The sequence below is a fragment of the Periplaneta americana genome, chromosome 11 (assembly GCF_040183065.1).
Source record: "Periplaneta americana isolate PAMFEO1 chromosome 11, P.americana_PAMFEO1_priV1, whole genome shotgun sequence".
In the NCBI taxonomy this organism is placed as follows: Eukaryota; Metazoa; Arthropoda; class Insecta; order Blattodea; family Blattidae; genus Periplaneta; species Periplaneta americana.
Genome location: NC_091127.1, coordinates 174,617,409 through 174,631,299, shown reverse-complemented (window position 1 = coordinate 174,631,299; position 13,891 = coordinate 174,617,409). Strand labels below are relative to the sequence as shown.

The window sequence follows — 13,891 nt, the reverse complement described above, 5'->3', positions numbered from 1 at the left end:
AGGATAAAAATAATATTACATGTCATAGAAATCCGAACCCTAGTTATAAGTGAACAAATGACATTTTCATCACTCCTTCCATCTTTCAGATCATGCTTATTTGGAATTTCCCATGTGATAGAACCACGTAACATATGATAGAAGCTATAACTATAATTTGTTACTACCTTATGAACGTTTAAATACATCATTAACACATTTTTCAGACTGAATATTTTGGAGTAATAACAATTGGAACACCACCTCAAGAATTTAAAGTTATACTGGATACTGGATCTGCGAATTTGTGGGTTCCATCTTCTACTTGCAACCTAACAACAAATATTGCATGTCGTACGTAAACCAATTGCTTTGTTTTACAATGCCAAGTAATTACTTAGATTACATAGCTCAGCGTTTCTCAAACTTTTTTGAAGTGGGGACCATTTTTTTTAGTCAGAAAAATTCCACGGACCACCTTACTCTTGTTCCCTTCGAAAGCAAATTTATCATTTTTGTAGCATATTTTAATACCAGTATACTTATATTTTAAAACAGAATTAATTAATTAATTACAATACTTTTCTAATTATATTTTTGTAGCCAATCACAAGTAGCTTATAACAAATTCTGTGCATTGTTGATTCATCGCTTGCTTATTAGTAGTTAGTTGTTTGAAATCCTTCTTATGTGGTACACGCTAGTAGTTGTCCATGTGGCCATTATAAATAATTGAAAACTGGCTTCGATCCGGATCTTTGAAAAGAAAAGAACTTGATGATATGCTTCATTTATGCAGTGCTAATAGTTCAGAAGCTGTGTGTGAATAAATATATTAATATCAGTGATTATAGTGCCATTAAAGAAATATCTAGTCCTAGTGGTAGCTATTCAAAGAAAAAATACTTTCGTAAATATGATAAGAGTTATTTGGAACTTGGATTTACTTGGTGTGGCAATGAGAGTGAACCAAAACCTCGGTGCATTGTTGTTTGTTATGAAGTGCTTTCAAACGAGTGTATGAAACCCTCGAAATTGAAACGGCACGCAAGTGTAAAAAGTAAATCTGTCGGATTTTAAAATAGGTGGAGTCTAAAATTTATTATATCGTCATCTGGAAAGACAAATAAAAAATTAATGCAGAAACATGCCCGATTTTCAACAAGTAAAGATGCAATTTCGCACGTTATATTATTGGTGTATGACGTACAGTATGTGCCCATTTCAATGTGCAGACTGGGTGGTGGCAAAACTATTAAGAAAGTCATCAATACATGAAAAGGTTCGGTACTTCGGTCCTCTGTTATGAATTCGGGTGGTCCCTGACTGGGTAGCAGGCTCGACATCAGATATGCAGGGAAAAGATGGCGAGGAACGCCATGTTCATAGTTCTTTTAATCCCTCTTTTGTTGCTGAGAGTAGAATGGGAAGTGGGTAGACGGGTAGGGTAATAAATTTCATAAAATATTAATACAGGGAGAAAAAATGAAAGGCGATTTCCATGTGTCATTTCCAAACTCTGAGATTTTCAGCTACTGTGATATGCAATTCGTTTGAATTTTATTTTTTCTTCTGTTTTTTTGAAGGACCACAAGGACAGAACTCGAGGACAACAGGTGGTCCGCGGACCATAGTTTGAGAAATGCTGAAATAGCTCAAAATGGCTACTAATGCCTGAAATAAGAAAATTGCACAGAATTGCTTAATAATAGCACGGTAATGATTTAGATTTGTTTCTGTGTATAGGTAAATGGGCGAAAAGATCCTAAGTGGTCACTTCGGGGATGACTGCAAACTTAATTGACCACCAGCCACAGACCGACCATATTAACCTATGTACACTAAGTAATTACCCATTATTTCTATTAATATTACTGCAATTCATAGACTTATTTCAGTCATGTATTATAACGTAATATTTTGTGTTAATATAGTATAGTATCTATATCAAGATTCCAATTAAACTTCTGGACGAGAAAGTCGAGCTTTTCATTGTACCTTAACTATTAAATACCTACCTCAAGTCGTTAAAAAAATCTTCAATTGATTATACATCACATACAGTGAGTCTCTAAGGTTTTTTCTTGCCGTAGTTACGGGACAGAATTTCACTGGGGGAGAGAATGCCCGCTTTGGCCAAGGCAGCATATGTTCATTAATCGCTGCATGATCTTAGAGGTTCACTGTACCATGCTCATTTGAATGTTACAGCTAGTCAGCAATACTTCACTATTGTTGACATAACGCACATTTTACTTGGATGGATAATTTTCGATGATGTTACAATAAATAAACAACAATACTGAAACAAAAGAAATACCTCTAGGGATATTTTCGCATGTCTTCAGTAACATCAAAAGGAATATGAGTAGTCTGCCAAACAAGAAGTAAATCAAACTATTGCCAAGGGGAAAAAAAAAGATTCATATATAAATCTGAAAATCTGGGCCAACTCAGACATGTCCTGGGGTGGTAAAATTGATCTTTTATTTTTATATTTAATGTGGTGGATGTTAAAAATTAAGTAGTACATGTAAAATAAGAGTAGCTCCAAATTTCCTATACATACGTCAATAAATTGAAATACAGTAGGACCTCACTAAATCGGATTAACTGAGGGAAAATCCAGTCGAATTAGTGAAAGTCCGAATTACACGAAACATTAATTTAAAGAAAAAGAATGACTTTGAAGTTCTTTAATCCAAATCAGTTACATACAGGAAATACTAGAACCGAAATTTTCAGACTCTGATTTAAAGAAAATGGTTATGTTGTCAGTTTGAGCTGCTGTTCTTTATGTACATACATCATAATGCATTTCTTTCAAGGCAAGATATAAATTATTTCTGATAGTTCGGATTATAGTTCACATATTCAATTAATGCATCTAAATTAATCATATGTTGGATGATTTGAATTTATTACCTCAGTTTTTACTCTTTGCATTCACATTCACTTTAGGTATCTTCAATGTGTGAAATATTAATTAATCTCCAAGTAGTGTCTTGTGTTAAAAAAAGAGAGAGGAGCTGTCCAAATTATGGCGTATTCTCAATTTGTGAAATCAGAATTATTGGAGTTTCACTGTACTTATGTTTCAGGAAAACATAACCGATACAATCACAGCAAGTCATCAACATACCAAAGTTCGGAACCAGCTGCTGAATTCAGCATACAATATGGAACAGGAAATTTAACGGGCTTCTATTCCTTTGACACAGTTCGAGTAAGTAGAATAACAATGCTGCTCTTTTTTTTGTAGAGAACTATTTGAAAATCTGTATAAATATTGTCCTATACAGGAAATATTCCTAATTTATACCCTAAAACTGAGCTTCTGAAGGAAAAAAAAAAAAAAAAAAAGAGGATGAGATATACAGTATATATATATATATATATATATATATGTGAGACATGCAGTTCCAAGATCCTCTAATTCGATTCGAGGAAATTTTTCAAGATACAGGGAAAAAAAAAGAAAAACTGCTTTTGTTTTTATTGTGTGATGACTAGGTATTTAGAGGATATTTGAAAAGCAACTATTTTTCAGCTGAACTTTTCCACAATGGGCCAATAAAAGTGCATTAATCTTTACTGTGAAGAGATAAAAAAATAATTTTGCTGAAGAAGCTAATTTAAAGGGTTTTGGAACTGTATGCCTCATATACAGGATCCTAATGAAACTAGGTACCAAATTTGTTTCGAAAAAATGTAAGCATACACGATCAAGTCAAAATCATGGAATATTTACAGCCTTCTTTGGACTTTAAACTGACCATTACTATCTCCATAAAATAATATAATTTGATAGTAGTAGTAAATAATTTATGCAATATATACAGGGCTTTCATTTCAAATTTTCTCAGTCTAAATAATTAATTATTTAAATTGATTATTAGAGGAGAAAAATTTGCTCCGGTGCTAAGGATCGAACCCAGGTCCTTGGTTCTACGTACCAAGTGCTCTAATCACTGAGCTACGCAGAAGTTCAATCCACATACTGCGAGTATTACATCTAACCAGCTATTTAATTTCAGTGAATTGAAATTAAGATATAAAAATATACAAGTAATATGTAATTCGCACACGCACGCATACACACACATCAACCTAGGGAAGTTCGTAACTAATGCCAGAGACATGCAAAAATGTGTTTTCAGAGAGAGCTTCTCTCTCTTATTAACTGAAGCGTCAGCTGGAACAACGTTGTAAGTTACAAAATTTTTATTCGGCGTGTTTCCGTGAAATAATGTTGTATGTCATGTTACCTTGCTATACTCTTTGGCTTGCAACTGTCCATCAATGCAGTACGTGAAATTTGTCCACTCAAAAGTTTGCTACCCTATAAGAACAACGTTGTATGTGTACACATTTTTGCAGCTCCTGTAAATTTTACTAAATGTAACTTATAACGTTGTTCCAGCCAACGCTTCAACTGTTGCATCAAGAGATGTTATTACTGTTCAAAATAGAGCAAAATGCGTTTTACATCTTGATTACGCACTTTTAACACTTTGTATCAGTTAGGAATATGGTTATAATAACAACTTTCATGTTTTAAAATGAAAACTACGTGGTAAATTACCTATAGTCGCAACACTGTTATTCCCGGTGTGACTCCTCCTCTTTGCTTACGTCTTAGGAAGTGAAGGCTCTATAAAGTTTAGGTAGGTAGTATCGTTCGCCATTTTTGTTCTTTCGTTGCCGAGTTACCACATGAGGAATCTATTTGCCACACCGTTAAACATTATCATGTCATAGCTCCTATGATAATAAATCAAATGCACTGTAATTCAGCAAATAATTGAGCGGCAAATAACGTCCTTGTGTGCTTTCTGCGAACGCCAACGAAAGAGCCAAAATGGCGGGCGATTATATTAAGTATTTATCCAGCCTTAGAAAATACTTAACGTCTTCATCAGCGAATCACAAGACGCACACATTTAAATGTAGCCAATTTGCAACGTGATTGGCTGCCAGAAATTAGAGCAACAGGACTATAGTTGACTAGTTTCGAATTCGTATCTGCCATCCTCAGAACTAGTGAAGTGAAGTCCTTGCTTCTTCTGGTTTCTTCAGTTGTTTTGCTGGAGGGTACATTTGCGTTTGATAGTGTTGAGTCAAATAGGGTGTGTGTTCTGAAATTTAGTTGTGTATTGAGGATGTGTTGTGGTGTGTTCTTGTGTGTCTGTATATTTTGTGCTGTTCTAGAGTATTTAAAAAACACATGAAAGTTGTTATAACAACATTCCTAAGAAATGCTTTTCTTTTTTTCACTAAAAGTTTTAGTACAGTAAATTGAAAACAATTTTAATATAATTTCTTCCAGTATATTCATAATAATAAAACACTTTCAATGGTGTCAAAACTACTAGTTTTACACAGTCAATTTTTTTTATACTTTCATCTGTCAGAATTTGCATTTAACTGATAGTAGTAATAATGTTAATATGAAGTATACTATTTTCAATAATTTCTTCCCATTTAATAGTTAGGAACTCTAGAAGCAAAAGACCAAGGTTTTGCAGAGGCAACACATGAACCAAGTGCAGAATTTATAGATGGACAGTTTGACGGTGTGTTGGGATTGGGATATCCATCAATAGCAGTAGATGATATTACTCCAGTATTTAACACCCTGATTGAACAAAATGCTGTAGATCAACCTGTCTTCGCTTTTTATCTCAACAGGTAATGTAATATAGACTGAGTATGCTTGTAGCCTCTCACTTCCATGAAACTCCTCTTTTCCAATGTTGACAGACTTATTTGTCTTCTGACATCCCAATATAAACTTCACATCTTTCCTATCTCTAGTTAAACTGGTCATTGCGTAGCATTTCCATCACAAAATTCATACACATAAATCATATTTGCATACTCGAGTCAATACTGGAAAACTGAAATGCCATTTTTGCTAACACACCTCACTACAATTACGGTGATCTTGTACTGTATTGTATTTATTAACATTCCATGGTATTCATACATTGCTTTACAGCTAGAATATGGAACAAGTCAAAAAACTTAATACTATTATAAAGTCTAATTTATAGTCACAGTCCAGATGAAATATATACAGACGAGATTTACAATATAGTCTACTAGTACAACACAAAGTTTTAGTATCGATTTCATGAAGTGTTATTGAATGTCATGAATTCACCTACAGAATAGAAGGCGTGAGAAATTAGGCACTTCTTTAATTTGGCCCTAAATGATCTTATGTTTTGAGTTTCATTTTTTATATCGATAGGGAGGCTATTAAAAATTTTTACTGCCATATAACACACTCCTTTTTGATAGCACGATAGACTTGCCGATGGAGTATGAAAGTCATTTTTTGACGTGTATTTATGCTATGAACTGTTGAATTAGTTACAAAGTTTTCACGATTACATACGAGGAAGATTATTAATGAAAAGATATACTGACAAGCCATGGGCTTTGTTTATAACCCAGCAACAATCATTCCAAAGTGCATAGAAACCAAGTGCTTCAATTGGTCATATTGGAGTGGAGATAAAGTTATTTGTCATGAAATTCTTGAAGCGTAAAGGTCTGCTCCTGTGAAGTACAGTTTACTCTAGTTGTATTTGTACTACGTCAATCTTAATGTGTAAAAGACCTACTCCTCTATCACTTCTCTCATTATCACTTAGTGGACGTGAAAAGTATGACGTCATGTGCTAAGTAGGAACGGAGGCACTATGTTTAATCTGTTGCCACCCTATATTGGTGTTGCATTATCTCTAACCCTGATGCTGTGTTGCTATTAAATGTACAGCCAGCTGCTGTAACACACGTAGCTCCTGAAGGGAATTGACAAAAATGTGTGTTATGGAATAAAGAACCATGATTTTATCCAAAATTGAATAAACTCGGATATGTATTTTTTTAGTAGGCTATTTTACGACGCTTTATCAACAGCTTAGGTTATTTAGCGTCTCAATGAGATGAAGGTGATATTGCCAGTGAAATGAGTCCGGGGTCCAACACCGAAAGTTACTCAGCATTTCCTCATATTGGGTTGAGGGAAAACCCCGGAAAAACCTCAACCAGGTAACTTGCCCCGACCGGGATTCGAACCCGGGCCACCTGGTTCCGCAGCTAGACGAGCTAACCATTACTCCACAGGTGTGGACTCGGATATGTATGTATGAACTTTTTTTCTTCACAACGATGTCAAGAATCAGATCGTAGAGTATTGCATGATTTTCGTGAATCACCCTGTATTTGTTATATGTAGGATTTCTTTGCTAAATTTTGTGTCTGATGTTAAGCTTCTTACTCTGCTTTCTTTTTATGTCAGTTGGTCTTCCCTTGAAGTCCTAAGTAGGAAGGGACCTGCTGGCATTATATGTCAATGATTTTTATTATTTACCGTGTATTTGCTCGAACTAAATGCTATAATTCTCTGTCAAACCTGAGGAACCGGCACTCCTGCCGTCTCTCAGCTCTGGCAAGCAGATTGTCAGCCGCCAGCTCTTGCAAATAACATTATGGCACTACAGTTTGATCACTCATGTAACTAGTGAATTATTTATCCTTACATTGCATACAGATGTTGCATATGAAGTTCTGGGACACTCACTGAAGTTTATCCTCTATCTATGTTATTTCATTCGTAACAGCTTTCAAGGTATGTGGGTTGTTTCCGTACATTTTTATTTTTGTTTGAAGGTACCCCATAGGTAAAAGTCATACACTGTCAAATCTGGAGACCAGGAGGCAAAGTCCATCACTTATTCTTCTAGCATAAAAAATTTCACGAAGGACTTCCAGTGAATGTGATGTATGTACTGTTGTGTGACGTTAAATCATACGTTTTCACCCCAAGTGACGTCTAAATATTTTATTCCCTTTGCTATTGTACTTATAGCTTAAGGCAGAGGCAGATTTTCAGGGGAGTCAAGGCAGGCCATACCTTCCCCAATATTTTGTTACAATACAATATGAAGTATTCATTCAGGCTGAATTTTATTAATATCATCTAGCAAGATTGACGGATATTTTTTTAAATATTAATAAGTATTAACATTCAATACGAGTAAGTTATAACCAGTTCTTTTTATTATTATTATTATTATTATTATTATTATTATTATTATTATTATTATTATTATTATTATTATTATTATTATTAAAAGTACCAGGTCTCTTGGACCCTTGCCTTTTACAAAAATATGATTTTATAAATTGAAATGTAGATAGGTTTTGTTAAAGAAAATTGATTACTAAGACCATCAAAGACGGAAGTATTCGTTTGAATTTATGTTACATCTCTTAGTAAAGGATTGGCATGATGAAGTAGCTTATTCCTGTATGTAATCTGTAGATCTTGAATATGAGCAACCAGGAAGGGTATATGAAGTTCACTGTAGAATTTTACATTGTTCGTGAGATAGTGTGCACCAGTGATTGTTCTGAATTCCTTCCAGATTCTTCAGGTGGCGAGGATGAGCTTGGCCCCATATCTCACGGCAGTAGTGGATGTATGATCTGATGAATGATGTATACAGCAGGACTTTTGCTTTCCTTGAAGTCAGACTTTAGAGTCTTTGAAATTCTTTGTCTCTTATGTTTTGAATGTGATGCCTATAAGATAAACATTTGTCTTGAAGTACTCCAAGATATTTAACTGATGTGGTAAAAGGTATTATTTGGTTTTGAATACTCAGTTGGTCTACAATCCTGTGAAAACGTTTAGTAAAGACCATCAATTGAGATTTTTTGCCGTTTACTTTTAACCTCCATTTGGTTGACCACTGTGTTAATATATTTAGGGCATTTTGCATGTTGACACAAGCTGCATGAATATTAAAATGTCTGGTAAATATGACAGTGAGTTATAACCAGTATAGATAGTACAACTAATTCACACCTATAACAACAGATAGCGCTGTAACCTGTACAATGTTAGAGCTCTTGCAGTGATATTAAGCAAACTGCAATCTATGAGAGAGAGGAACAGCAAGCAGGCCAATGTGACGACACACCTTTCTGGTAATCATGACAACAGCACTTCAACCAATAAGACAGTTGGCTAGCACAATGTTTAAAACTAAACAGAACCCATGACAGAAGGCGAATTTGAAGAAATCCTACTCAATTTGGGTCACAAGTGTAGTGCTAGTCTCAGATGCTTTTGGCTATGTTTGGTTGTATTGGCAAGCTCTCTCTATTCTTGGTTTTAGAAAATCACGCCTGCATAAAGGTTTTGTTTTATGTTGATTTTTTTTTTCTTTTTTTCTCTCTTGTTGGCGGATGTTCCTGAAGATATACTAATGTATATAGTAAGTATAATAAAACATATTCATAGTTTAAAAATGAATGCAAAATTTTCTCTAGTTCCTTCTAATAACTGTTGTTGAATATGTTGTGATCTAATTGATTGGTTTGTAAAGAAGTAACATTACATGTTCCATTTCAAAAAAGGTAACTTCAAGTTGAAAGTGATATTGCTTTAAGTTTTTGGATTGTGCATATCCTCTCACTGTGTGAGCCCCTGACATGGATACATGCCTGCACAAGTTAGATTTTTCACACCTTGTTTCATTTCGAAAATATTTGAGGTTGCAGAGTTAGGTGAGATACCCTGTATAGTGATACATTTAGGCCCTATATTTTTGAATACATACAATGCAACCTCTCATCAATAATGTCTTGCCTCCTCAACTTTCAAACCGACTGTCTGCCACTGGTTTGTGGTCACTCAAGGGCCTACCACTTTGAATAACAATTTACGCAACTTTTTTTCATTTTATAGAGATCCAGCAGCAGCAACAGGTGGTGAGGTAACTTTTGGTGGCATTGATTCCAACCACTACACTGGAAGCATCACGTATCTGCCAGTGAATTCAAAAGGATATTGGCAATTTACAATGGATGGGTAAGTCCGGTATAGTAAATAACGTGAAAACTAAGACTTCTGGAAAAAAGTTTTCTTCAGTAGTTTTGACATTTACTAGTTAACAGTACTATATCGACCCTCACAAGTATTAACATTGTAACTCACTTTTTTACATTTTTCAGGAGATGAAAATGAAGTTTTAAAATGATCGTGCAAATTAGTGTATACAAATATGTAGAGTAACAATAAGATTTTACATACAATTGGGGAGGTCTACAGCTATACAATGATAGTAATGGGAGAAAAAGAAACAATTTAAGACCATATTAACTAGGACAACTCAAAACCACAAAAAATTTAGTTACAATGTTAGTACTTGGGAGGGTCGATATTAGAGATTTCAAATTCTTTTGAATTTGTATATCCAAATGATTTCCATTCTTTCCCATACTTTAACATTAACCCCATCACCATTCTCTCTTCTGCCACCATTCTTTCTCCCACCACCATAATTATCTCTCTCACCATCATCACAATTCATTCTTCCAACACCATCAATCATCATTACCTCCTCTGCTACTACTATCACCACCATCACTCCACCATTGTTACCACCATTATCTGTTCCATCTTTACATCAACACTGGCATTATCTCAACACTGCCAATCACTTATCTCTGTTGCTGTCACGTCCATCGCTGTGGAGTAACAGTTAGCATGCCTGACAGAGAAACGAGCGGGCTCAGGTTCAAATCCTGGTTGGGACAAGTTACCTAATGTGTAATGTTTCAGAGGCCTTCTTAAGGGTATATGTACGTGAACGACCACAAATATTATCAGAAAATGCAGGCTTTAAATTTCTAAAATTTTATAAGGAAATGAACTCACAATTGGACAAAAATTACAATGTACCACAACAAGACTTATTAGAACTTAAATATCTGATAAAAGTATAAAAAGGTTACTAATAATATTTTTTTGGAATTCACTTTTTACTTTAAATTACATTTTTCATAATTTGACAGTTTTCACACATAATATTTCATAACTGCACAACCATTAGAGATAGAATTCTGAAATTTTGTACACTGATTTAACATACATTTATGCAAAAGGTAGACTAAAATAATACCCATTTCTTTGAAAATAGAAAAATTAGGTCACAAAACATTATGTAAATTTTAATATATTTTGTATAGGGCAAGTAAAAAATTAATTGTATTAAAATAAACAACTCAACATGTCTGAGAGTAGTCTACTTTTCAGAAATAAGTGTTTATTACATGCAGGAAAAATATTAAAGATATCAGAGAGATCATTACAATGCTACAGTTACCAACCATAACAATATTATGGTTACCAAATGATGTAGCTGCAGAATTTTTTTTTTTTTCATAGTTTGATAAAATAGGTTTGAAATAGTAATATGCGTTACAACAGCGGTATGTTGACGTTTTCATGTTCGAGGAAAAGATTGAAAAAGCAAAACGTAGTTGAGAACATGAAAACAAACATACCGCTCGTGTATCGTACATTATTTTGTGCGAAGATCGTTTATTACATACCTGAAAAAGGAATTTCTAATTAGTTGCAATGAAATCTCCATCTTAGTTTCTGTTCAATGACGGCAACTTTGGAAAACAAATATATCTATCTTCAACATTGTTCCTATAAAATGTTTTCTGTGTTTACTATATTCCAGCAGGCCGTGATATACGTCTGTCTTTTTTTTCCCCCAGTCTATAAATGCGAACTTAAAACAAACGGTAAGGTTATGTAATGATTTATTTTTCATTTTAATATTTTAACAATATTATTTATATAACATATTGCATTGGCATCTGGAATCTTGTTGATTTTTTCACGGCTTCCTTAATGTTACTTGCATCACGAATGCAGTAACTTTTGTGATGTTGTAGAGTTTACTTAATTTTTGCAAATATTTAAAAACAATAATTAACAGTGCAATTTAGGTGAAATTGCAGTGGTAGGTTTCCAATTTATAATTATTACTATGTTAAACGTCTCTAAAAATAATATGTTAAAAGCCTAAAGCAGTAAAATGAATGTGGCGCTTAAGCGGTAAGAAGAGGGAAATTGTTATGAGTGTTAGGTTGGGAATACTGAATGTGGTATTTCACACTTACCGCGTATTGGTTTTGTGCGGAAAGCAAGCAAATACGCACGATCTCGCACAAAATATTATTAGTAACCATTTTTATACTTTTATCAGATATTTAAGTTCTAATAAGTCTTGTTGTAGTACCTTATAACTTTGTCCAATTGTGAGTTCATTTCCTTATGAAATTTTAGAAATTTAGAGTCTGCATTTTCTGATAATATTTGTGGTCGTTCACATACATATACCTTTAAGTACATATTCTTTACTCTTTGAGGCCATATTTCAAAATTTGTAAATAAAATGTATACTGTAGTTATCCATTTTTGTAATATTTTCCAGCCAATTAAAAATATATTTATTTTATTTAGAATGGGAGTGACTTCAGTTTATAAAATATTTGTCACTTCTTTTGTTATAACAACAAATTCTCAGCTGTTTAAAATTACGATCTAATTAAAAACGTTTATCAAACAAATATATCAGGCTATGTTGAAGTGGATCCTTCACTGATTTATACTTTTTTTTCTTTAAGAATTTGGTGCTTTCCAAAAGTAAACGTACTACTAGTAGTGTAAGCTTTTCACTTAAACATATGAAAAGCATTAAAACTTTACCAGTGATATATTTACAGTGTGAATGTGGGGAATTACCCACTGTGTGAGAATGGTTGTGAAGCCATTGCTGATACTGGCACCAGCCTGATAACCGGACCGAAAGAAGAGATCACTAAACTTCACAAACACCTCAATATAACTGATGATGGGAGTGACGAATATGACGTAAGTATAGCATAAGGCAATTTTTTTTTTGGTTTTCGAGTTCAGTCATTAACTTTCCACTAACTTATTTGGATTGTTCTTGTAATATTCGATTCACATAGAAGGGTACTGAAACTTGTTTTGCTATCCTTGTCAAAAATGAACACCCAGAATTTTGTTATTAAATTACAGAAACGTCAAATACACTCCACAGTCGTTCTATACACAATGAAGGGAGAATATCACATTTAAATGATAATATACTGCTTAAAGACATGTCTCACAAACAATTGTACAACTGTAAATACTTGTATCAAACTATCAGAATCATAAATAACATGGAGTTTGTGGCATGTATAAGAATTTAAAGGTAATCTATCGATTAATTTAATAAAAATTCTCAATAGTCTTTGCATTTTCAACCTATAGTTCCTGCTTTCAGATGCAGATAGTTCTACTGACTAATTCATAGTATGGGGAAAAATGTGAAAATGTATTCACTAATCATTCTCTTCGTCCATTATCCTAACGTCACTTTGCAACAACTTCATATAATATCACGTATCTAAATGTGCTGATTCTAAAATAAGTGAGAAAGCAAGATTGAGACCAATATGATCGTGAATTTTTATTGGTATAAAGATAACTGCATACTTTGCATGGAATCATCATCATCATCATTGGCGCTACAGCCCTTGGTGGGCCTGGGCCTCCCTTAGTAATTGTCGCCATCCGTCTCTATCTTGTGTAGCAGCCTTCCAATTCTTGCACCCCAACTTTCTGGCATCCTCTTCCACTCCATCAATCCACCGCAAGTGCGGTCGACCTCGTCTTCTCTGACCTCCTGGATTTGTTATTACAATTTTTTTGCAAGGTTCACTTGAGTCCATGCGTATTACATGTCCTGCCCACCTCAATCTGCTAGTTTTAACTGTATTGATTATATTTGGCTCTCCTAGAAGTCTATATAATTCACAGTTGCATCTCCTCCTCCAGAGACCTTCCTCAAATGTTGGGCCATAGATCCTTCGCAGAATCTTTCTTTCGAAAATCTCCAATCTTTTTTCATCATTTTTGGAGATTGACCACGTTTCTGCCGCATATGTCAAAACTGGTCTCACTAATGTTTTGTAAAGAATAACTTTTACTTTCCTGGATAGAGCATGCGAACTAAAGTGA

The 13,891-nt window shown here is 34.1% G+C and overlaps 2 protein-coding genes across 4 annotated transcripts in view; one reads left to right on the top strand and one right to left on the bottom strand.

The window, feature by feature from the left end:
* The window catches only part of LOC138709613 (serine/arginine repetitive matrix protein 2), a 328,612-nt gene that overhangs the window by 21,498 nt on the left and 293,223 nt on the right, over positions 1-13,891 (bottom strand). The window lies entirely within an intron of this gene.
* LOC138709615 (lysosomal aspartic protease-like) overlaps positions 1-13,891 on the top strand; it is a 51,723-nt gene that overhangs the window by 25,137 nt on the left and 12,695 nt on the right. For all 3 annotated transcript variants that reach the window (XM_069840515.1, XM_069840513.1, XM_069840512.1), the window contains exons 3-7: positions 207-333; positions 3,081-3,205; positions 5,471-5,670; positions 9,749-9,871; positions 12,586-12,733. In XM_069840515.1, coding sequence (XP_069696616.1) covers positions 207-333; positions 3,081-3,205; positions 5,471-5,670; positions 9,749-9,871; positions 12,586-12,733 — 723 coding nt within the window. The remainder of the gene's footprint in view (positions 1-206; positions 334-3,080; positions 3,206-5,470; positions 5,671-9,748; positions 9,872-12,585; positions 12,734-13,891) is intronic.